We start from the raw sequence: 22,926 nt of genomic DNA, 5'->3' as shown, positions 1-22,926 counted from the left end.
CTAAATGTACATATTACCTCAACTAACCGGTGCCTCCACAAATTGACTCTGTACCGGTACCCCCGTATATAGCCTCGCTACTGTTATTTTAGTTATTTGTTTATTTAGTTTCTTCTTTTTGAGTGTATTCTTCTTAAAAACTGCATTGTTGGTTATGGGCTTGTAAGTAAGCATTTCACTGTAAGGTTGTATTCGGCGTATGTGACAAATAAAATTTGATTTGATTTGATGCAACCACAGGTGTAGAGCGCTCAGACTTTCTGAACATCTAATTCAGTCCTATGTGTTCTTTGGCCCATCTCTGATATCCTGTTGTGGATATTGGCTATGATGGTGGGTTCCCCATTGACAGAACATACAGAGCTGTGGTGGGAAACCGTGTAGACAGTTTTAGTGTCCATGCGTAGTGCATTATAGACAGTGTTAATGTGCATCCATAGTATAGAGTAGTGAACAGTACTGTCCATAATGTAGTATAGAGGACATGTCGTATGCTAAGTCCAGGGTGTTCCCAGAGTGGTATACCATGAAGCAAGCTAGATCTACACAGGGTCTTTTAAATCTAGCCAGCTTCAGTTAGCTTCACATTCCAGCTCAGGTTTCATCTGTACCACGGTGGTGGATATTGCTCGTCCACCTGCCGCAAAAGGCTATCACATGCTTCCCAGTCGAAACAGTTTATGCTTATAAGTTTTTGTTAGTTTAGGTGTTCGTAGTTTTTTTTCAGCTGTTCGCGTACCCCAATTTTTTTCTTGAGGCAAGTCGAAGTTTGGTAGTCGAAGTCTACACCTTTCATCTGTGACTGGTTCACAGTAGGGTTGGGAACTATGGATGGGATTCTTCAATGAAGTGTTTGCTATCATTCACTTGAGAAGTACTGCACTAAACAGATGTGTAATTGCGCGACTAAGACCTCTGCAAAACTTTAAAACTTCAATACAGAATTTAGAGGCCGAAAATTTTGAGAAGTGTTTCTAGCTATATTGTTACTACGGTGGCTTAAGAGAGACAAACAGTAATATTGCCGCTTCTAGTTTTTCAAGCAAAGGTCTTTAGGGAGTGCGTGTACAGAAGTTTTCAAAAGTGTTATCTTTTATTATCTGTCATTAATGCCTTTGATGTGCTTATCAATGCACTAGCACCTTTTTCCCCCACTCCTATCAATACCATTTTTATAAAGTCATTCAAAAGTTTGACTGTGCATGAACTTTGCCAAGATAATCCATCCACCTGACAGGTGTGGCATATCAAGAAGCTGATTAAACAGCATGATCATTACATAGGTGCACCTTGTGCTGTAGCCAATGAAAGGCCACTTTAAAATGTGCAGTTGTCACACAACACAATGCCAAAGATGCCTCAAGTTTTGAGTGTGTAATTGGCATGCCGACTGCAGTTATGTCCAACAGAACTGTAGCAAGAGAATTTGATGTTAATTTTTCTAACATAAGCTGCCCCGAATGTTGTTTTAGATAATTTTGCAGTATCTGCAACCGGCCTCAAAACCGCAGACCACATGTAACCATTCCAGCCCAGGACCTCCACATCCAGCTTCTTCACCTGCAGTGGGGGTGGGTGGTGCTGAGGAGTATTTCTGTCTGTAATAATGGCCTTCTGTAGGGTGTGAGAGTAAAATTCTTATAACTCGTGTGTCCGTGTGAGCTGAAAGCGGGCCTCTGGGAGAAAACTGACAGGATATTTACGATGTCTTTTGGGTGATAAAACTGAGACCGCATTCCAGAGCATGAGTTAATGTTTCTGTTCTATTAAAGGTACTAGGGAGAGATGACCCCAGGGCCAGACCTTGGTTTCTATACAAAGATAATTGTTTTTACAGCAGATACTGTGTTCTGTGAATTATAAGTATCTTTCATACAAATCTTAACATTGTGACCCATTCCATAACCATGTTTGTCATGTAGACTGAAAGGGGTGTATCTTGGCTATAAAAGACCATTGTGCTTTTGTCTCAGGGCTCTCAACGAATCATGTGAGTGGGATTCGGTCAACCAGCCATGATTATCGTACAACATTAACGTTGTGTGTGTGTGTGTGTGAGAGATGTAATGACCTGCTCCCTTAAGTGAATAAAGATTGTTTAAGTATAACTCTGACTTGTGATAATTTCTTAATCAAATGAGAGTTAAGGGAAAAAACTCATGATTGGTTGGAGTTGGCGCCCGAGTCGGTGAGCCTATGCCATCCAAGGCCCACCCATGGCTACACCCCTGCCCAGTCATGTGAAATCCATAGATTGGGGCCTGATGAATTTATTTCAATTGAGTAACTTCCTTAGAACTGTAACTCAGTAAAATCTTTGAAATTGTTGAATTTATATTTTTGTTGAGTAAACATGGCTAAAAGTTGAGCCACTTGTGTGGTACCGATTATCCTGAGTTAAGCTCAAGAGTTGACCAACTCTTCAAACCTGTTTCATAGCGTACCCTTCTGGAGGTTGACATTCAGATTGAGAGAATGATCCCTGCTGTCTAAGTCCTGTGTTACAGCGTCTATGTTTCTAAATAATTTGTTGCGTCTACCGCTTAACAGTTAGGCAAAGTTTAAGGTATAAACCACCATTAATTTAAGTCGTCTCTCCTGGTACACTAGATCTACTTCCTCTCTGATCCCACCCTGGACGTATGATGAGCATAGCTGAGAAGGTCCATTCTAGAATGAAATAGAGCACTGCAAGCAACATCACACAGTGGATTCTTTTCAGTCTAGGTCATTTGATTTATTTCCAAGACAAGTGCAGTGGTATAGACCTAATTCAAGGCAGCAAGAGTATACAGGAGAAATAAAACCACTGCCTGCAGCCAGCCACACGTATAGTACATCAGAAAGCTTTAAGGGACTTGTCCAACTTATTCATTGTTGTGAAGAGAAGTTAGGATGTCAGTGCCATGCGTGTTGGAATCAGTCGGCAGCAGTGGTGTTGGAATCTTCTTCAATGGTGTAATAAATGCTAAACTGTGCATTGTTATTCTGGGAAAGACAGGACAGGAACATGGTTAGAATACAGTGTGATAATGACTACATTTACAAAGGCAGCCCAATTCTGATATGTTTCCTGTCTGTGTGCACACGTCTTTACCACATTGATAGAGTTTGTTAAGGCGTGCTATGTCCAGGGGGCTCAGGTGATTTCTCTGTCCAATCTGGACTCCACTCTTCTTGGAGTCAATAGTGGGGTTCCGGTTTGATGAGAAGTAATAACTGCCAGGAGAAACCCAACAATGGGGGATTTGAGGAAATGCTACTTTAACAAGGACTGCATCACAATATCACCCTATTCCCAATATAGTGCACCTAGTTTGACCAGAGCCCAGGTAAAAAAGTTGTGACTTAAATAGGGAGCCATTTGGGACACACAGAGAAATGTTACTGGACCTAGATAATGTACAACTCATCTTTACTTATTGTTAGCAGTTTAAAAACAAGGCGAGGAAAATTAAGACTTCATTGGGAATCAGGAGGACAGGAGTGTGACTGACGTTCCGTAGTGCATTATGGAGTCGTAGTCATAGGGCAGATCCTGAGTGTCTCCTTCCTTCACCTTAAAGTTCTCTTCTTTTCCTGGAAGTTAAAAGAGGCAGACGTGACTGGTGGACACTGCTGGATGTGATTGTGATATAGGGGAATGAAAGTGGAAATCTAGACAAGTTGTTGAGATGGAAACCATTAAGTTGAACCTCTAGCAGGAGGAAAACTCAAGGCATGACTATTGCATCTTACCTAAGGAAACCCATAGCGGGTGGCCTTCAAGTTCAAGAGCTTACATGTTATCCCATGATACCCATTACGGGTGGCAACTGTAGATGACAATGTGGTGCTATTCATGTAAGGGGAATTTAGCAAACAAGGTTGCTGGGGAAATTCGCAGGAGTTAACGAATTCAGTTATATTCCACATAATTAGAAATTAGTCTATGAAATACATAGTATTGGTTTCAAACTGAAGAACACTGATGGTTACAGAGCTGGTGCTGTGAGATTAGGATATCAGGATTCAAGGTTACTATGATATTAGGCTATCAGGACCTGCTTAGACAAAGCTATTTTAACAGTAGAGAACAGGGTTGCAATGTATGGGGAAATGAATGGCTGCAGTAATGAGTACATGATACATGGAACATTTAGGCATAAATATTTGAACGCCTGTTGTTCTGTCCTTGTGGTGTACTGTCTATTTTTGTTATGTAGGGTTTCATGTTGTCTGGATCCCAGGAAGAGCAGCTGCTGCTTTAGCAGTACCTAATGTCAATAGTTATTCTATACAGTCTTCACTCCAGACTACAAAAAACTGAACAAGGTGTGCTAGTGTTGGGCTGGTACAAATGCCTGCACACTGCAGCTCTTCATAGGACAAATTGAGCAGCCCTGCCCCTGGTCCACATACAATGCCCGTGAGGTGGTTTAGCATGTGCTGGTGCGAGTTACCGGAGACCACGTTGTCCCACTGTATGGTGATGTATTGGTCACGGTCTGGCCGTGTGTGCTCGTGGTGCAGGCCCAGGGCATGCATCAGCTCATGACACAGGTTCCCCACGTTACAGGCTCTACCGAAGTACAGAGGCTGGGCCCCGCCCTGAAAACCTACATACGACGCACAGCTAGAGTTAAGGGAAGAAAGGTGAGAGAAGGGGGAGAAAGAGTGGATATGACAGGAAGTGAGACAAATAAAGGAAAATGAAGGAGCGGTTGTGAGTTAACTGTAAACTGCTGGGAAGGAGAGTGTGTTAATGTGACCATTTTGGACTCACCCTGTCCCAGAGATTAACTCTATGTAGTTAATCTCATTGGTGTATTCGTGGAAGAGGATACACGTCTGGTCTGAAATCATCTTGAACGCTGCTAGCATAGTTTCCTTTCTGTCCACTGTGGGGATCAGAGACAATGCATATCATTCTCACTGTATTAGAAATCATCTAGTGTTAGTGCTCATCTCTCCTACTGTTTTCCACACTCACCCAGTTCATCGTTGATCTTGTAGGGGATTGAAGTGACGCCTTCATTCTCCGGCCAAAGTGACTTCACAGCTAATCGGTCTTCCTGTAGAACAAAACACCTAGTCTTAAATCCAGCTGTCGCTAGAGTATAGGCCTCAAATTTAAATTGTTATTTCAGCATTTCCCCTATGATTTTTTTTACATTCTAAAATGGTAAAACTATTTCAAAGTAAACTTAAATGACTAAAACCAGACTAAGTATGTAGAAAAGATAATGGAGCAATATACACAGTACTTTCCATGACAGACTGACCAGGTGAATGCTATGATCCTTACAGAGGTCACCTGTTCAATCAGTGTATATGAAGAGACCGGTTAAAGGAGGATTGTTAAGCCTTGTGACATGGATCGTGTATATATGTCATTCAGAGGGTGAATGGGCAGGACAAAATATTGAAGTACCTTTGAACAGGGTATGGTAGGTGCCAGGCTCACCAGTTTGAGTGTGTCAAGAACTGCAACGTTGCTGGGTATTTCACACCCAGTTTCCCCCATGTGTGTGTGAAGAAGGGTCCACCACCCAAAGAACATCCAGCCAATGGTCAAAAATTGGTGATACGAATTGTGCAGAGCAACAGACGGGCTACAGTTAGTCAATTGACAGCCCAGGAAAACATTTGTGCCCTGAGACAATAAAAACGCACAACTCGTAGTACCTTGACACAAATGGGGTATGGAGGCCAACAACCTTACAGAGTTGCACTTCTTTCAGCAAATAACTTGTTGCAGTGGACACAGGGGAACTGGATAAACATCTGGTCTGATGCAATTTCACGTCGATGGGAGGACTAGGGTATGGAGAAAACCACATGCAGCCATCATGCCGTGAGTCAACATGGCAGGCTGGTGAGAGGCAGTGTGACGCGTTCACGGCACACATGATAAAAGTGGAGCAACAATTGAACGCCACAGGATATCTGAACATCATTGAAAACCAGGTGCATCCCTTCATGGCAGTAGTGTATCCATCTGTGAAGGGATTTTTTTAAGCAGGATAATGCCCCATGCCACAAGGCCAGGATTGTCCAGGAATGGTTCCACAAACATGACAGTGAATTCAGCTTAGTGCAGTGGCCTGCCCAGTCACCAGATCTCAATCCAATTAAGCATCTGTGGGATGAGATGGAACGAGCCATTTCGGATTAGAGATCCACTACCAGCCAACTGGGCACAACGGTGGGAAGCATTGGGGAAATCATGGGGCCAGCATTCCTGTGGAACGCTCGACATCTTGTAGAGTCCATGCCCCGACGAATTGAGGCTTTTCTGAGGGCAAAGGGGGGTGCAACTCAATACTAGGTGTTCCTAATGTTTTGTAAACTATATTTTAAGATCTTCACCAAAAAATAATAATAACTAGTGGGCATTGCCAACGATTAAATTGAGATTGTAGTCACTGGCTGACACACAATAAATCTATTATTTGCACGACTCACTCTGCAATAGAGTTTAACATGAATTTTGAATGACTACCTCATCTCTGTACCTCACACATACAATTATCTGTCTCAGACAAGCAGTGAATTTCAAACAGACTCAACTGCAACAACCAGGGAGGTTTTCAAATAACTCGCAAAAGGCACCTATTGGCAGATGGGTATAAAAAAAGCAGACATTGAATTTCCCGTCGAGCATGGTGAAGTTAATAATTACACTTTGGATGGTGTATTAATACACCCAGTCCCTACAAACATACAGGTGTCTTTCCTGAGTCAGTTGCCGGAGAAGAAGGAAACCGCTCAGGGATTTCACCACGAGCCCAATAGTGACTAATGGCTGTGATAGGAGGAAACTGAGAATGGAACAACATTGTAGTTACTCTACAATACTAACCTGATTGACAGTGAAAAGGAAGCCTGTATAGAATAAAATTCCAAAACATGCATCCTGTTTGCAACAAGGCACTAAAGTAATAGTGCAAAAAATGTCAAAGCAATTATCTTTGTCTTGAATACAAAGTGTAATCAGAGGCTAATCCAATAGATTATCGAGTACCACTTCATATTTTCAAGCAGTGGTGGATGCATCATGTTATGGGTATGCTTGTAATCATTGCGGACTGGGGAAGTCTCAGGATGAAAAAAAAAGCGAATGAGCTAAACACAAGCAAGATCCTAGAGGAAATCCTGGTATAGTCTGCTTTCCACCAGACACTGGGAAAATAATTCACCTTTCAGCAGAACAATAACCTAAAACATAAGGCAAATCTGTACTGGAGTCGCTTACCAAGACAGAATGTTCCAGAGTGGCCGAGTTACAGTTTTGATAAATCTACAGCAAGACCTGAAAATGGTTGTTTAGTAATGAACAACCAATTTGACAGCTTGAATAATTTTGGAGAAGAATTAAGTGGGCAACTGTTGCACAACCCAGGTGTGGAAAGCTCTTAGACTTACCCAGAGAGACTCACAGCTGTAATCACTGCCTAAGGTGCTTCTACAAAGAATTGACTCTGGGATGCGAATAGTTGACATATTTTTGCATTTCATTTTCAATAATCACGCAAATATTTCCAAAAACATTTTCACTGTCATTATGGGGTATTTTGTGTAGATGGGTTAGAATTTTTATTTCATCCGTTTAGAATTCAGGCTGTCACAAAAAAAATATGAAATAGGTCAAGGGGTATGAATGCTTTCTGAAGCCACATACCAGCTTCTGGTATACAGACTGAAACTAATGATTGCAAAATCCTTTCAGTTCTCTTTACAAGCCAGAATGTTGAATAAAATTACATTGAAACTTACTCTACTGGTGGTCCGTGGTGTTGATCCTTCAGATGGTTCAAATATCCACAGGAAAGTACTGTTAACGCAACTTTTTAGAGTGGCGGTACTGAAGTTAGTAGTATGCAGGCATTGTGTATTTTCCTGTGGATATTTTGGGTCTCAAATTGACCATCTGAAGGACCAACACCATGGACAACCAACCGGTAGAGCAAGTTCAAATGTACTTCTAGTCAACAATCTGGCTTGAATTATTTTGCAGTCATTAGCTTCAGGCTGTGTATACCATAAGGTGGTATCAATCGGATTCATCAGCCTAAAAGACGCAAGTAACAGGAGAGAAAGCAGGGATCATAGACTCACCGAAACCAGAATGTCTCCCTCCATGATAGCAAGGTCGAACTGTAAGTCCTCTGTAACAGAGAGAGAGGGTCTGAAACAACATGTACTGGTTACAAGTCACGACCTCCAGTACCATTAAAGTCCAGACCTCATGATAGAGGTCCAGGATTGCACGCTTCATCTAATGAATGTGTTACCTTCTCTGGTTTCAGATGTTTTATACCAATCATTTTGTCTGCGATGTGGCCCCATCGAGGCAGTAGAACCTGAAGGGAATTGTGAACAAACTACATTTATAATATCAATGTTTATTGATAGAGAAGCCATGAAATTATAGACAACAGATTGAGTTGTTTCTTTGGGGCCCCATCACCCCAAAAAGACTGACTTGATAATCACTGTATAGGTCTACCTGTGGCAGAGAAAGTCACATTAGTAGAATTATTGATGGGGTTTTTAGAGTTATCCACTGAAACACAGAAGAAGAAAAATGTTACTAAGCAGAACAGTACACAGTTTTGCAGTACAGCTGGCGTACATTAAATAAAACAGTGAAAAACAGGAAAGAGGCCTAGCTTTCAGCCTATCACCTAACGAAATGACTGGTCCCCAATGCAGGCCTGCCTACCTGTGGCAGGGAAAGTAGCATTTGAAGTAGTAGCATTTGTGAAATTGGCTATGGGAACACTGCCCGCTGAAACACACAAGGGAAACATAATACATGTGACATACTAATATGGTCAACCAAATGGCATCTGTGAAATTGGCCTGGCCTACAGTACCTCAAATGAAAAACACTCAAAAGTAGGACGTCACAACAACAAAATTACTGGTCCTACCTTGGACAACCCAGAGAATCAGAAGCCAAACCATGTTGCAACGATGATCGTCCCCCAGGATTTGGGAGAAAATAACCAAAGAAAGGGCACAAACAAATTCACACACTTGCTCTCTTTCCAGTCAAAGAGTGGGTGGGGCAGCAATCACAAAGTAACAGGTGCTGGTGTGGTCACTTGCTTTTAAGTTCTCAACCTCAACAACATATGGCGCTAAGTGGCTCTCTAATTTCCTGCCATTTCGACCTAAGGAAGAAGAAGAATGTGCCTCGCTGTTAAACAGTAAAAAACGTGCCAGTGATACGCCGTGTTCAAGTGCTACTCGGAACTAGGAAACTCTGAAATGTCAGACATGCGAACTGGTTGTAGTTAAACACACAGTGCTGGAAAAAGTATGCAATAGTCATACTTGAGTCAAAGTAAAGATACTTTAATAGACTCAAGTAACAGTAACCCAGTAAAACACTACTTGAGTAAAAGTCTAAAAGTATCTGGTTTTAAATGTACTTAAGTACAGTGGTGGAAAAATGACTCAATTGTCATACTTGAGTAAAAGTATAAAGTAAATGTTATACATCAAATTCCTTATAAGGCCGCATGTTTTTAAAAATGTATTTATGGACTGACAGGGTGCACTCAGATCTGGGACACTGTAAAGTCCATGGAGAATAAGAGCACCTCCTCCCAGCTGCCCACTGCTCTGAGGCTAGGAAACACTGTTACCACTGATAAATCCACTATAATTGAGAACCGGAACCTTCCCGCCCGTCCAGCATCACTGCTCTGGACGGCTCTGACTTAGAATACGTGGACAACTACAAATACCTAGGTGTCTGGTTAGACTGTAAACTCTCCTTCCAGACTCACATTAAGCATCTCCAATCCAAAATTAAATCTAGAATCGGCTTCCTATATCGCAACACAGCGTCCTTTACTCATGCTGCCAAACATACCCTCGTAAAACTGACCATCCTTCCGATCCTCGACTTCGGCGATGTCATCTAAATAGCCTCCAACACTCTACTCAACAAATTGGATGCAGTCTATCACAGTGCCATCCAGTTTGTCACCAAAGCCCCATATACTACCCACCACTGCGACCAGAAGAGTTATGATTCTGATGTAGGCCTAGAGCAGCCAGTGTAAATGCATATATTGGTTTCTATTAGGTTGTATTTGGATAACAATAAATATTTCTAATAAAAATAGATGTGTGCTTTTTAATATTCTAATACAAATAGAGGTGTGATTGGATGTATAAGATTTAGTTATAGGGTGGATATGTTAAGGGATTTTTATGAATAATGACTAAATTATGTATACATATACATATCAAACATCTCCAATCCAAAATCAAATCTAGAATCGGCTTTCTATTTCGCAACAAAGCCTCCTTCACTCACGCCGCCAAACTTACCCTAGTAAAACTGAGTAACCTACCGATCCTCGACTTCGGAGATGTCATCTACAAAATGGCTTCCAATACTCTACACAGCAAACTGGATGCAGTTTATCACAGTGCCATCCGCTTTGTTACTAAAGCACCTTATACCACCCACCACTGCAACCTGTATGCTCTAGTCGGCTGGCCCTCGCTACATATTCGTCGCCAGACCCACTGGCTCCAGGTCATCAACAAGTCCATGCTAGGTAAAGCTCCGCCTTATCTCAGTTCACTGGTCACGATGGCAACACCCACCCGTAGCACACGCTCCAGCAGGTGTATCTCACTGATCATCCCTAAATGCAGCACCTCATTTGGCCGCCTTTCCTTCCAGTTCTCTGCTGCCTGTGACTGGAACGAATTGAAAAAATCGTTGAAGTTGGAGACTTTTATCTCCCTCACCAACTTTAAACATCTGCTGAGCAGCTAACCGATCGCTGCAGCTGTACATAGTCCATCGGTAAATAGCCCACCCAATTTACCTAACCTCCTCCCCATGCTGTTTTTATTTATTTACTTTTCTGCTCTTTTGCACACCAGTATCTCTATCTGCACATGACCATCTGATCATTTATCACTCCAGTGTTAATCTGCTAAATTGTAATTATTCGCCTACCTCCTCATGCCTTTTGCACACAATGTATATAGACGCTTTTTAAAATTAAAAATAAATAAATAATTCTACTGTGTTATTGACTTGTTTATTGTTTACTCCATGTGTAACTCTGTGTTGTTGTCTGTTCACACTGCTATGCTTTATCTTGGCCAGGTCGCAGTCGTAAATGAGAACTTGTTCTCAACTAGCCTACCCGGTTCAATAAGGTGAAATAAAAAAAAAATACATTTAAATCAGAACTATAACTAAACAGAATACTAGAATTCTACTATGTTACTGTATGGATGTATGAATCTTATTATAATCATAATACTGAATGTAATGTGTGTAGTTTTCGTCAAGAGTTAGAAGGACATTCTGTTCCTTGTTGGAAACCATTGGAGCTATCGTCAGACTGGCTGGAATGCTGTGTTCCTTACAGGACATCCTGTCTCTATTCAGGGAGGGGAGAGACCTTGGGCTAGTAGTAGATTGTTTAACAGGTGGCAGACAATGTGGGAAGGCTTGTGAACTACACTGCTAAAAAAAATAAAGGGAACACTAAAATAACACATCCTAGATCTGAATGAATGAAATATTCTTATTAAATACTTTTTTCTTTACATAGTTGAATGTGCTGACAACAAAATCACACAAAAATTATCAATGGAAATCAAATTTATCAACCCATGGAAGTCTGGATTTGGAATCACACTCAAAATTAAAGTGGAAAACCACACGGGGTTGTTGCCCTCCTACGGCCTCCTCCACGTCTCCTGATGTACTGGCCTGTCTCCTGGTAGTGCCTCCATGCTCTGGACACTACAGTGACAGACACAGCAAACCTTCTTGCCACAGCTCGCATTGATGTGCCATCCTGGATGAGCTGCACTACCTGAGCCACTTGTGTGGGTTGTAGACTCCGTCTCATACTACCACTAGAGTGAAAGCACCGCCAGCATTCAAAAGTGACCAAAACATCAGCCAGGAAGCATAGGAACTGAGAAGTGGTCTGTGGTCACCACCTGCAGAACCACTCCTTTATTGGGGGTGTCTTGCTAATTGCCTATCATTTCCACCTGTTGTCTATTCCTTTTGCACAACAGCATGTGAAATTTATTGTCAATCAGTGTTGCTTCCTAAGTGGACAGTTTGATTTCACAGAAGTGTGATTGACTTGGAGTTACATTGTGTTGTTTAAGTGTTCCCTTTATTTTTTTGAGCAGTGTTTATTAGCATTGTACATTGTATCTGAGAGGAGGAGAGACATTTATGACAAAATAGGAGGTATATAAACTAATGTACATGATTTATATGTAGTACTCTCGAGAATAAACGCTATTGATTGATTTTGAGACTGGTTTCTGTCCATTTTATGCAAATAAGTATCTTACAAATTCTTAGAAATGGACAGAGTGTTTTAATTGAATTGGTTGATGAACATATAGGAATGAAATTATTTTAACAACTACCCACCGCTTCGACCTGTACGCTCTCGTTGGTTGGCCCTCGCTTCATACTCGTCGCCAAACCCACTGGCTACAGGTCATCTACAAGTCTCTGCTAGGTAAAGGCCCGCCTTATCTCAGCTCACTGGTCACCATAGCAGCACTCACTCGTAGCACGCGCTCCAGCAGGTATATCTCACTGGTCACCCCCAAATGCAAATCCTCCTTTGGTCGCATTTCCTTACAGTTCTCTGCTGCCAATGACTGGAACGAACTACAAAAATCACTGAAGCTGGAGACTCATATCTCCCTCACTAGCTTTAAGCACCAGCTGTCAGAGCAGCTCACAGATCACTGCACCTGTACATAGCCCAGCTTATTTTGCTCCTTTGCACCCCAGTATCTCGACTTGCACATTCATCTTCTGCACATCTACCATTCCAGTTTTTAATTGCCATATTGTAATTACTTCGCCACCATGGCCTATTTATTGCCTTAACTCCCTTATCTTACCTCATTTGCACTCACTGTATACAGACTTTTCGTTTTTCTACTGTATTATTGACTGTATGTTTTGTTTATTCCATGTGTAACTCTGTGTTGTTATATGTGTTGAATTGCTATGCTTTATCTTGGCCAGGTCGCATTTGCAAATGAGAACTTGTTCTCAACAAGCCTACCTGGTTAAATAAAGGTGAAATAAAAAATAAAGTATGACAACTTGTTATATTGAGGTTAAATTAAAAATATATCGATAGGCTCTTGAATCGGACCATAATGCTTTCCTGCATGAACATTCTAAATAACAAGTACTTTTTGGTGTCAGGGAATATGTACGGGTGTAAAAAGTACATATTTTCTTTAGAAATGTAGTGGAGTAAAAGTCAACTGTCAAAAATATAAATATTAAAGTACAGATACCCCCAAAAAATGACTTTAGTGGTACTTTAAATAATTTTTACTTAAGTACTTTGCCATCTTTTGTGCACATTGCTGTTAGTGAGGATTTCTCCTTTGCCAAGATAATCCTTCCACCTGACAGGTGTGGCATATCAAGAAACTGAAATAGCATGATCATTACACAGGTGCACCTTATTCTGGGGACAATAAAAAGCCACTAAAATGCAGATGTCTCAAGTTGAGGGCGTGTGCAATTGGCATGCTGACTGCAGGAAGGCCCACCAGAGCAGTTGCTAGAGAATTGAATGTTCATTTCTCTACCATAAGCTGCCTCAAATTGTTTTAGAGAAGTTGTAACCCCGCTGGCTACTATTTCTATCTAATATTGCCCCTTGTGGGGACAAACTCATTCTGATATGCTGGGCCTGGCTGCAAGAGCCCTCCAAGGCCCACCCCATGGCTGCACCCTTGCACTGTCATGCGAAATCCATAGATTAGGGACTAATGATAATAATAATTCATTTCAATTGACTGACTTCCTTATATGGACTAACTCAGTCAATTCTTTGAAGTTACGTTTATATTGGCCTCCCGAGTGGCGCAGAGGTCTAAAGCACTGCATCTCCGTGCAAGAGGCGTCACCACAGTCCCTGGTTTGAATCCAGGCTGCAGCACATTCGGCCGTGATTGGGAGTCCCATAGGGCGGCTCACAATTGGCCCAGGGTCATCCAGGTTTGGCCGTCATTGTAAATAAGAATTTATTGTTAACTCACTTGCCTAGTTCAAACAAATGTTTAGTATTCCTTGCTAAAAGGTGAGCCACTCTTAATGCTACCGGTTATCCTGAGTTGAGCTCAAAGTTACCTCGCCAAGTCCTCAAACCTGTACACCCTCCTAGAGCGCAACATTCAGATTTTGGTGAATCTATGAGCCCTGCTGTCTAAGTCCTGAGTTACAGCGTCATCGTTTAAATAATTTGTTGCCTAGCTAGTCGGCCAAGTTCAAGGTATAATCCACCATTAATTTAAGTCGTCTCTCCTGGTACACTAGATCTACTTCCTCTCTGATCCCACCCTGGACGTATGATGAGCATAGCTGAGAAGGTCCATTCTAGAATGAAATAGAACACTGCAAGCAACATCACACAGTGGATTCTTTTCAGTCTAGGTCATTTTATTTATTTCCAAGACAAGTGCAGTGGTATAGGCCTAATTCAAGGCAGAAAGAGTATACAGGAGAAATAAAACCACAGCCTGCAGCCAGCCACACATATAGTACATCAGAAAGCTTTAAGGGACTTGTCCAACTTATTCATTGTTGTGAAGAGAAGTTAGGATGTCAGTGCCATGCGTGTTGGAATCAGTCGGCAGCAGTGGTGTTGGAATCTTCTTCAATGGTGTAATAAATGCTAAACTGTGCATTGTTATTCTGGGAAAGACAGGACAGGAACATGGTTAGAATACAGTGTGATAATGACTACATTTACAAAGGCAGCCCAATTCTGATATGTTTCCTGTCTGTGTGCACACGTCTTTACCACATTGATAGAGTTTGTTAAGGCGTGCTATGTCCAGGGGGCTCAGGTGATTTCTCTGTCCAATCTGAACTCCACTCTTCTTGGAATCAATGGTGGGGTTCCGGTTTGATGAGAAGTAATAACTGCCAGGAGAAACCCAACAATGGGGGATTTGAGGAAATGCTACTTTAACAAGGACTGCATCACAATGTCACCCTATTCCCAATAGTGCACCTAGTTTGACCAGAGCCCAGGTAAAAAAGTTGTGACTTAAATAGGGAGCCATTTGGGACACAGATAAATGTTACTGGACCTAGATAATGTACAACTCATCTTTACTTATTGTTAGCAGTTTAAAAACAAGGCGAAGAAAATTAAGACTTCATTGGGAATCAGGACGACAGGAGTGTGACTGACGTTCCGTAGTGCATTATGGAGTCGTAGTCATAGGGCAGATCCTGAGTGTCTCCTTCCTTCACCTTAAAGTTCTCTTCTTTTCCTGGAAGTTAAAAGAGGCAGACGTGACTGGTGGACACTGCTGGATGTGATTGTGATATAGGGGAATGAAAGTGGAAATCTAGACAAGTTGTTGAGATGGAAACCATTAAGTTGAACCTCTAGCAGGAGGAAAACTCTACACGATTCAAGGCATGACTATTGCATCTTACCTAAGGAAACCCATAGCGGGTGGCCTTCAAGTTCAAGAGCTTACATGTTATCCCATGATACCCATTACGGGTGGCAACTGTAGATGACAATGTGGTGCTATTCATGTAAGGGGAATTTAGCGAACAAGGTTGCTGAGGAAATTCGCAGGAGTTAACGAATTCAGTTATATTCCACATAATTAGAAATTAGTCTATGAAATACATAGTATTGGTTTCAAACTGAAGAACACTGATGGTTACAGAGCTGGTGCTGTGAGATTAGGATATCAGGATTCAAGGTTACTATGATATTAGGCTATCAGGACCTGCTTAGACAAAGCTATTTTAACAGTAGAGAACAGGGTTGCAATGTATGGGGAAATTAATGGCTGCAGTAATGAGTACATGATACATGGAACATTTAGGCATAAATATATGAACGCCTGTTGTTCTGTCCTTGTGGTGTACTGTCTATTTTTGTTATGTAGGGTTTCATGTTGTCTGGACACCAGGAAGAGCAGCTGCTGCATTAGCAGTACCTAATGTCAATAGTTATTCTATACGGTCTTCACTCCAGACTACAAAAAACTGAACAAGGTGTGCTAGTGTTGGGCTGGTACAAATGCCTGCACACTGCAGCTCTTCAAGGGACAAATTGAGCAGCCCTGCCCCTGGTCCACATACAATGCCCGTGAGGTGGTTTAGCATGTGTTGGTGCGAGTTACCCGAGACCACGTTGTCCCACTGTATGGTGATGTATTGGTCACGGTCTGGCCGTGTGTGCTCGTGGTGCAGGCCCAGGGCATGCATCAGCTCATGACACAGGTTCCCCACGTTACAGGCTCTACCGAAGTACAGAGACTGGGCCCCACCCTGAAAACCTACATACGACGCACAGCTAGAGTTAAGGGAAGAAAGGTGAGAGAAGGGGGGGGGGGGGGGGGGGAGAGTGGATATGACAGGAAGAGAGAAAAATAAAGGAAAATGAAGGAGCGGTTGTGAGTTAACTGTAAACTGCTGGGAAGGAGAGTGTGTTAATGTGACCATTTTGGACTCACCCTGTCCCAGAGATTAACTCTATGTAGTTAATCTCATTGGTGTATTCGTGGAAGAGGATACACGTCTGGTCTGAAATCATCTTGAACGCTGCTAGCATAGTTTCCTTTCTGTCCACTGTGGGGGAATCAGAGACAATGCATATCATTCTCACTGTATTAGAAATCATCTAGTGTTAGTGCTCATCTCTCCTACTGTATTCCACACTCACCCAGATCATCGTTGATCTTGTAGGGGATAGAAGTGACGCCTTCATTCTCCGGCCAAAGTGACTTCACAGCTAATCGGTCTTCCTGTAGAACCAAACACCTAGTCTTAAATCCAGCTGTCGCTAGAGTATAGGCCTCAAATTTAAATTGTCATTTCCCCTATGATTTTGTTTTACATTCTAAAATGGTAAAACTATTTCAAAGTAAACTTAAATGACTAAAACCAGACTAAGTATGTAGAAAAGATAATGGAGCAATATACACAGTACTTTCCATGACAGACTGACCAGGTGAATGCTATGATCCTTACAGAGGTCACCTGTTCAATCAGTGTATATGAAGAGACCGGTTAAAGGAGGATTGTTAAGCCTTGCGACATGGATCGTGTATATATGTCATTCAGAGGGTGAATGGGCAGGACAAAATATTGAAGTACCTTTGAACAGGGTATGGTAGGTGCCAGGCTCACCAGTTTGAGTGTGTCAAGAACTGCAACGTTGCTGGGTATTTCACACCCAGTTTCCCCCATGTGTGTGAAGAAGGGTCCACCACCCAAAAGACATCCAGCCAATGGCAGGCCAGTGGTCAAACATTGGTGATACGAATTGTGCAGAGCAACAGATGGGCTACAGTTAGTCAATTGACAGCCCAGGAAAAAATGTGCCTTGAGACCATAACGCACAACTCGTAGTACCTTGACACAAATGGAGTATGGAGGCCAACAACCTTACAGAGTTGCACTTCTTTCAGCAAATAACTCGTTGCAGTGGACACAGGGGAACTGGATAAACATCTGGTCTGATGCAATTTCACACCAATGGGAGGACTAGGGTATGGAGAAAACCACATGCATCCATCATGCCGTGAGTCAACATGGCAGGCTGGTGAGAGGCAGTGTGACGCGTTCACGGCACACATGATAAAAGTGGAGCAACAATTGAACGCCACAGGATATCTGAACATCATTGAAAACCAGGTGCATCCCTTCATGGCAGTAGTGTATCCATCTGTGAAGGGATTTTTTTTAAGCAGGATAATGTCCCATGCCACAAGGCCAGGATTGTCCAGGAATGGTTCCACAAACATGACAGTGAATTCAGCTTAGTGCAGTGGCCTGCCCAGTCACCAGATCTCAATCCAATTAAGCATCTGTGGGATGAGATGGAACGAGCCATTTCGGATTAGAGATCCACTACCAGCCAACTGGGCACAACGGTGGGAAGCATTGGGGAAATCATGGGGCCAGCATTCCTGTGGAACGCTCGACATCTTGTAGAGTCCATGCCCCGACGAATTTAGGCTTTTCTGAGGGCAAAGAGGGGGTGCAACTCAATACTAGGTGTTCCTAATGTTTTGTAAACTATATTTTAAGATCTTCACCAAAAAATAATAACTAGTGGGCGTTGCCAACGATTAAATTGAGATTGTAGTCACTGGCTGACACACAATAAATCTATTATTTGCACGACTCACTCTGCAATAGAGTTTAACATGAATTTTGAATGACTACCTCATCTCTGTACCCCACACATTCACTGCTTGTCTGAGAAAGATAATTGTATTTCAAACAGACTCAACTGCAACGACCAGGGAGGTTTTCAAATAACTCGCAAAAGGCACCTATTGGCAGATGGGTATAAAAAAAAGCAGACATTGAATTTCCCGTCGAGCATGGTGAAGTTAATAATTACACTTTGGATGGTTTATTAATACACCCAGTCCCTACAAACATACAGGTGTCTTTCCTGAGTCAGTTGCCAGAGAAGAAGGAAACCGCTCAGGGATTTCACCACGAGCCCAATAGTGACTAATGGCTGTGATAGGAGGAAACTGAGAATGGAACAACATTGTAGTTACTCTACAATACTAACCTGATTGACAGTGAAAAGGAAGCCTGTATAGAATAAAATGCCAAAACATGCATCCTGTTTGCAACAAGGCACTAAAGTAATAGTGCAAAAAATGTCAAAGCAATTATCTTTTTGTCTTGAATACAAAGTGTAATCAGAGGCTAATCCAATAGATTATTGAGTACCACTTCATATTTTCAAGCAGTGGTGGATGCATCATGTTATGGGTATGCTTGTAATCATTGCGGACTGGGGAAGTCTCAGGATGAAAAAAACACAAGCAAGATCCTATTGGAAATCCTGGTATAGTCTGCTTTCCACCAGACACTGGGAAAATAATTAACCTTTCAGCAGAACAATAACCTAAAACACAAGGGCAAATCTGTACTGGAGTCGCTTACCAAGACAGAATGTTCCAGAGTGGCCGAGTTACAGTTTTGATAAATCTACAGCAAGACCTGAAAATGGTTGTTTAGTAATGAACAACCAATTTGACAGCTTGAATAATTTTGAGACTTACCCAGAGAGACTCACAGCTGTAATCACTGCCTAAGGTGCTTCTACAAATAATTGACTCTGGGATGCGAATAGTTGACATATTTTTGCATTTCATTTTCAATAATCACGCAAATATTTCCAAAAACATTTTCACTGTCATTATGGGGTATTTTGTGTAGATGGGTTAGAATTTTTATTTCATCCGTCTAGAATTCAGGCTGTCACAAAAAAAATATGAAATAGGTCAAGGGGTATGAATGCTTTCTGAAGCCACATACCAGCTTCTGGTATACAGACTGAAACTAATGATTGCAAAATCCTTTCAGTTTTCTTTACAAGCCAGAATGTTGAATAAAATTACATTGAAACCTACTCTACTGTTGGTCCGTGGTGTTGATCCTTCAGATGGTTCAAATATCCACAGGAAAGTACTGTTAACGCAACTTTTTAGAGTGGCGGTACTGAAGTTAGTAGTATGCAGGCATTGTGTATTTTCCTGTGGATATTTTGGGTCTCAAATTTTGACCATCTGAAGGACCAACACCATGGACAACCAACCGGTAGAGCAAGTTCAAATGTACTTCTAGTCAACAATCTGGCTTGAATTATATTGCTGTCATTAGCTTCAGGCTGTGTATACCAGAAGGTGGTATCAATCGGATTCATCAGCCTAAAAGACGCAAGTAACAGGAGAGAAAGCAGGGATCATAGACTCACCGAAACCAGAATGTCTCCCTCCGTGATAGCAAGGTCGAACTGTAAGTCCTCTGTAACAGAGAGAGAGGGTCTGAAACATGTACTGGTTACAAGTCACGACCTCCAGTAGCATTAACGTCCAGACCTCATGATAGAGGTCCAGGATTGCACGCTTCATCTAATGAATGTGTTACCTTCTCTGGTTTCAGGTGTTTTATACCAATCATTTTGTCTGCGATGTGGCCCCATCGAGGCAGTAGAACCTGAAGGGAATTGTGAACAAACTACATTTATAATATCATTGTTTATTGATAGATAATCCATAAACTTAAACAGATTGAGTTGTTTCTTTGGGCCCCATCACCCCAAGAGACTGACTTGATAATCACTGTATAGGCCTACCTGTGGCAGAGAAAGTCACATTAGTAGAATTGTTGATGGGTTTTTTAGAGTTGTCCACTGAAACACAGAAGAAGAAAAATATTACTAAGCAGAACAGTACATAGTTTTGCAGTACGGCTGGCGTACATTAAATAAAACAGTGAAAAACAGGAAAGAGGCCTAGCTTTCAGCCTATCACCTAACGAAATGACTGGTCCCCAATGCAGTCCTGCCTACCTGTGGCAGGGAAAGTAGCATTTGAAGTAGTAGCATTTGTGAAATTGGCTATGGGAACACTGCCCACTGAAACACACAAGGGAAACATAATACATGTGACACAATAATATGGTCAACCAAATGGCATCTGTGAAATTGGCCTGGCCTACAGTACCTCAAATGAAAAACACTCAAAAGTAGGACGTCACAACAACAAAATGACTGGTCCTACCTTGGACAACCCAGAGAATCAGAAGCCAAACCATGTTGCAACGATGATCGTCCCCCAGGATTTGGGAGAAAAGAACCAAAGAAAGGGCACAAACAAATTCACACACTTGCTCTCTTTCCAGTCAAAGAGTGGGTGGGGCAGCAATCACAAAGTAACAGGTGCTGGTGTGGTCACTTGCTTTTAAGTTCTCAACCTCAACAACATATGGCGCTAAGTGGCTCTCTAATTTCCTGCCATTTCGACCTAAGGAAGAAGAAGAATGTGCCTCGCTGTTAAACAGTAAACACGTGGCAGTGATATGCCGTGTTCAAGTGCTACTCGGAACTAGGAAACTCTTAGTACCTTAGTCTGAAATTATTTGGTTTTAATTGCACTTATGTACAGTGGTGGAAAAATGACTCAATTGTCATAAAGTAAAAGCAGGATTTTGTTGTTTTTTAAATGTATATGAACAGACAGGGTAGGGTACACTCCAACATTGATTGCGTCAGATCCGAAGCAGTATGTAGTAAGCAGTAAGACAACTTGTTATATTGAGGTTAAGTAATGTTAAATAAAAAATACAAGATAATTATTGATAGGTGCGAGAATCGGACCATATTGCTGTGCTGCCTGAGCATACTAAATAATAAGTACTTATTGGTGTCAGGGAAAATGTATTGGGGTTAAAAGTACATATTTTCTTTAGAAATGTAGTGGAGTAAATAATAAAGTACAAATACGCAAAAAACTACTTCAGTAGTACTTTAAATCATTTTTACTTAAGAACTTTACACTACCGTATACACGTACTGCGTTCAAGCTGTTAGCAAGTCGGAAATTTCAGTTTCCTTGTTCCGACTAGCAAATGAACGCAGCAATAGTTTATTCAAGCTACATTTATTCTGATAACATTATTTAACTAAATGTATCTGTTTCTGGATTGCTGTGAAATACATTCTGCTCCAAAAAAAAATCATAAATCACTGATGGCATAGCAGTCAGACGTCCTTTGTCTTCGTCTTGTCGTGTCCTGTGTATATATATATTTACATATTTTCCTCGCATATCTTTTTATATATATTTTTTCTAAAAATCTCAACTTCAAAACACTCTCCTGCAACCCGCCTCACCAATTTTTAAAAAAGAAAGTATTATTCACCTCAAATCTGAAATATTAGAAGCTAGCCAGAAGCTAGCCAGTTTACTGGCTAACGTTAGTATTCAGCTAACCACGGTTGGTGGTCATCAGCTTTCCTTTAGCTCGAGAAGCTAACGGCAGTTTACAGCGACTCAGACCAGAGCATACCGGACCTATTTTCTCCCCATATCCCCGGATTTCTACCGCAAGCTCTGCACATTTACACCTGGATCTTGCAGCTAGCTAGCTGCTATCCGAGTGACTATTACTTACGTCGGTCCCGGAGCAAACATCAATTATCCCGGAGCGAGCCAGCTGAGGAGTTCCATCAGCCACTCCTGGGCTACAATCACCTATCCGGACCTGCCGATGCGGAGCCCCACCGGGCCTTCACAACTGGACTACCGACATTATCCGCCCGAGGGAGTTAGCCAACTGGCCCCTCCGTCGCGACGTTACCTGAACGCCCATCCATGGCCCGCTAATCGTTAGTTGTCTTATCGGCTGCTATCTGAATAGGTCTATCGGACAATTTTCTTGGGTCACTATAACTATATCTATTTTGCCCATTGGATTGATCCCCTCTACCACACGGAACCCCACTAATCTACCAACGGAAACGCATGAGGTGGCTAAAAAAAAGACCTCCATCCTCTGCTAGCTTGCTACCCATGGCCCGGCTAGCTGTCTGAATCGCCGTGACCCCAACCAACCTCACTACTCACTGGACCCTTATGATCACTCGGCTAAGCATGCCTCTCCTTAATGTCAATATGCCTTGTCCATTGCTGTTCTGGTTAGTTTTTATTTCACTGTAGAGCCTCTAGCCCTGCTCATTATACCTTATCCAACCTTATACAACCACACATGCAATGACATCACCTGGTTTCAAGGATGTTTCTAGAGACAATATCTCTCTCATCATCACTCAATGCCTAGGTTTACCTCCACTGTATTCACATCCTACCATACCTTTGTCAGTACATTATACCTTGAAGCTATTTTATCGCCCCCAGAAACCTCCTTTTACTCTCTGTTCCGGATGTTCTAAACAACCAATTCTCATAGCTTTTAGCCATACCCTTATCCTACTCCTCCTCTGTTCCTCCTATAGAGGTGAATCCAGGCCCTGCAGTGCCTAGCTCCACTCCTATTCCCCAGGAACTCTCTTTTGATGACTTCTGTAACCGTAATAGCCTTGG

The 22,926-nt window shown here is 41.9% G+C and overlaps 2 protein-coding genes across 2 annotated transcripts; both read right to left on the bottom strand.

Annotated features, from left to right (window-relative positions):
- Positions 1-2,822: 2,822 nt before the first annotated feature.
- On the bottom strand, positions 2,823-8,952 carry LOC139409889 (astacin-like metalloprotease toxin 5). The gene is made up of 11 exons (XM_071155288.1): positions 8,919-8,952; positions 8,708-8,773; positions 8,492-8,548; positions 8,277-8,345; positions 8,101-8,150; positions 4,973-5,054; positions 4,766-4,880; positions 4,443-4,615; positions 3,498-3,579; positions 3,098-3,219; positions 2,823-2,988 (listed from the first exon to the last, which is right to left on the bottom strand). The coding sequence occupies exons 1-11, from the start codon at positions 8,950-8,952 to the stop codon at positions 2,984-2,986; spliced, it is 855 nt and encodes a 284-aa protein (XP_071011389.1). The 3' UTR covers positions 2,823-2,983.
- A 5,774-nt stretch (positions 8,953-14,726) lies between these two features.
- On the bottom strand, positions 14,727-20,706 carry LOC139409651 (low choriolytic enzyme-like). Its single transcript, XM_071155071.1, has 11 exons — positions 20,605-20,706; positions 20,394-20,459; positions 20,178-20,234; positions 19,970-20,038; positions 19,797-19,846; positions 16,734-16,815; positions 16,525-16,639; positions 16,192-16,364; positions 15,237-15,318; positions 14,841-14,962; positions 14,727-14,731 (listed from the first exon to the last, which is right to left on the bottom strand). The coding sequence occupies exons 1-11, from the start codon at positions 20,636-20,638 to the stop codon at positions 14,727-14,729; spliced, it is 855 nt and encodes a 284-aa protein (XP_071011172.1). The 5' UTR covers positions 20,639-20,706.
- Positions 20,707-22,926: the final 2,220 nt, after the last annotated feature.

This window comes from Oncorhynchus clarkii, chromosome 5 (assembly GCF_045791955.1).
Source record: "Oncorhynchus clarkii lewisi isolate Uvic-CL-2024 chromosome 5, UVic_Ocla_1.0, whole genome shotgun sequence".
Lineage (NCBI taxonomy): Eukaryota > Metazoa > Chordata > Actinopteri > Salmoniformes > Salmonidae > Oncorhynchus > Oncorhynchus clarkii.
The sequence above is the reverse complement of the archived record's forward strand: the minus strand, read 5'-3'. Positions and strand labels throughout refer to the sequence as shown.

Bases quoted from the DNA above. Each gene is read 5' to 3' on its own strand.
- LOC139409889 (XM_071155288.1), bottom strand. From the start codon at position 8,952: ATGGTTTGGCTTCTGATTCTCTGGGTTGTCCAAG. The intron at 8,346-8,491 runs GTAGACCTATAC...AATTCCCTTCAG, and splicing joins TGTGACTTTCTCTGCCACAG to GTTCTACTGCCTCGATGGGG. The intron at 4,881-4,972 runs GTGAGTGTGGAA...TGATCCCCACAG, and splicing joins CAAGATCAACGATGAACTGG to TGGACAGAAAGGAAACTATG.
- LOC139409651 (XM_071155071.1), bottom strand. From the start codon at position 20,638: ATGGTTTGGCTTCTGATTCTCTGGGTTGTCCAAG. The intron at 16,365-16,524 runs GTGAGTCCAAAA...CCTTAACTCTAG, and splicing joins GAGTTAATCTCTGGGACAGG to CTGTGCGTCGTATGTAGGTT. The intron at 15,319-16,191 runs GTAACTCGCACC...TTTAACTTCCAG, and splicing joins GTGGGACAACGTGGTCTCGG to GAAAAGAAGAGAACTTTAAG.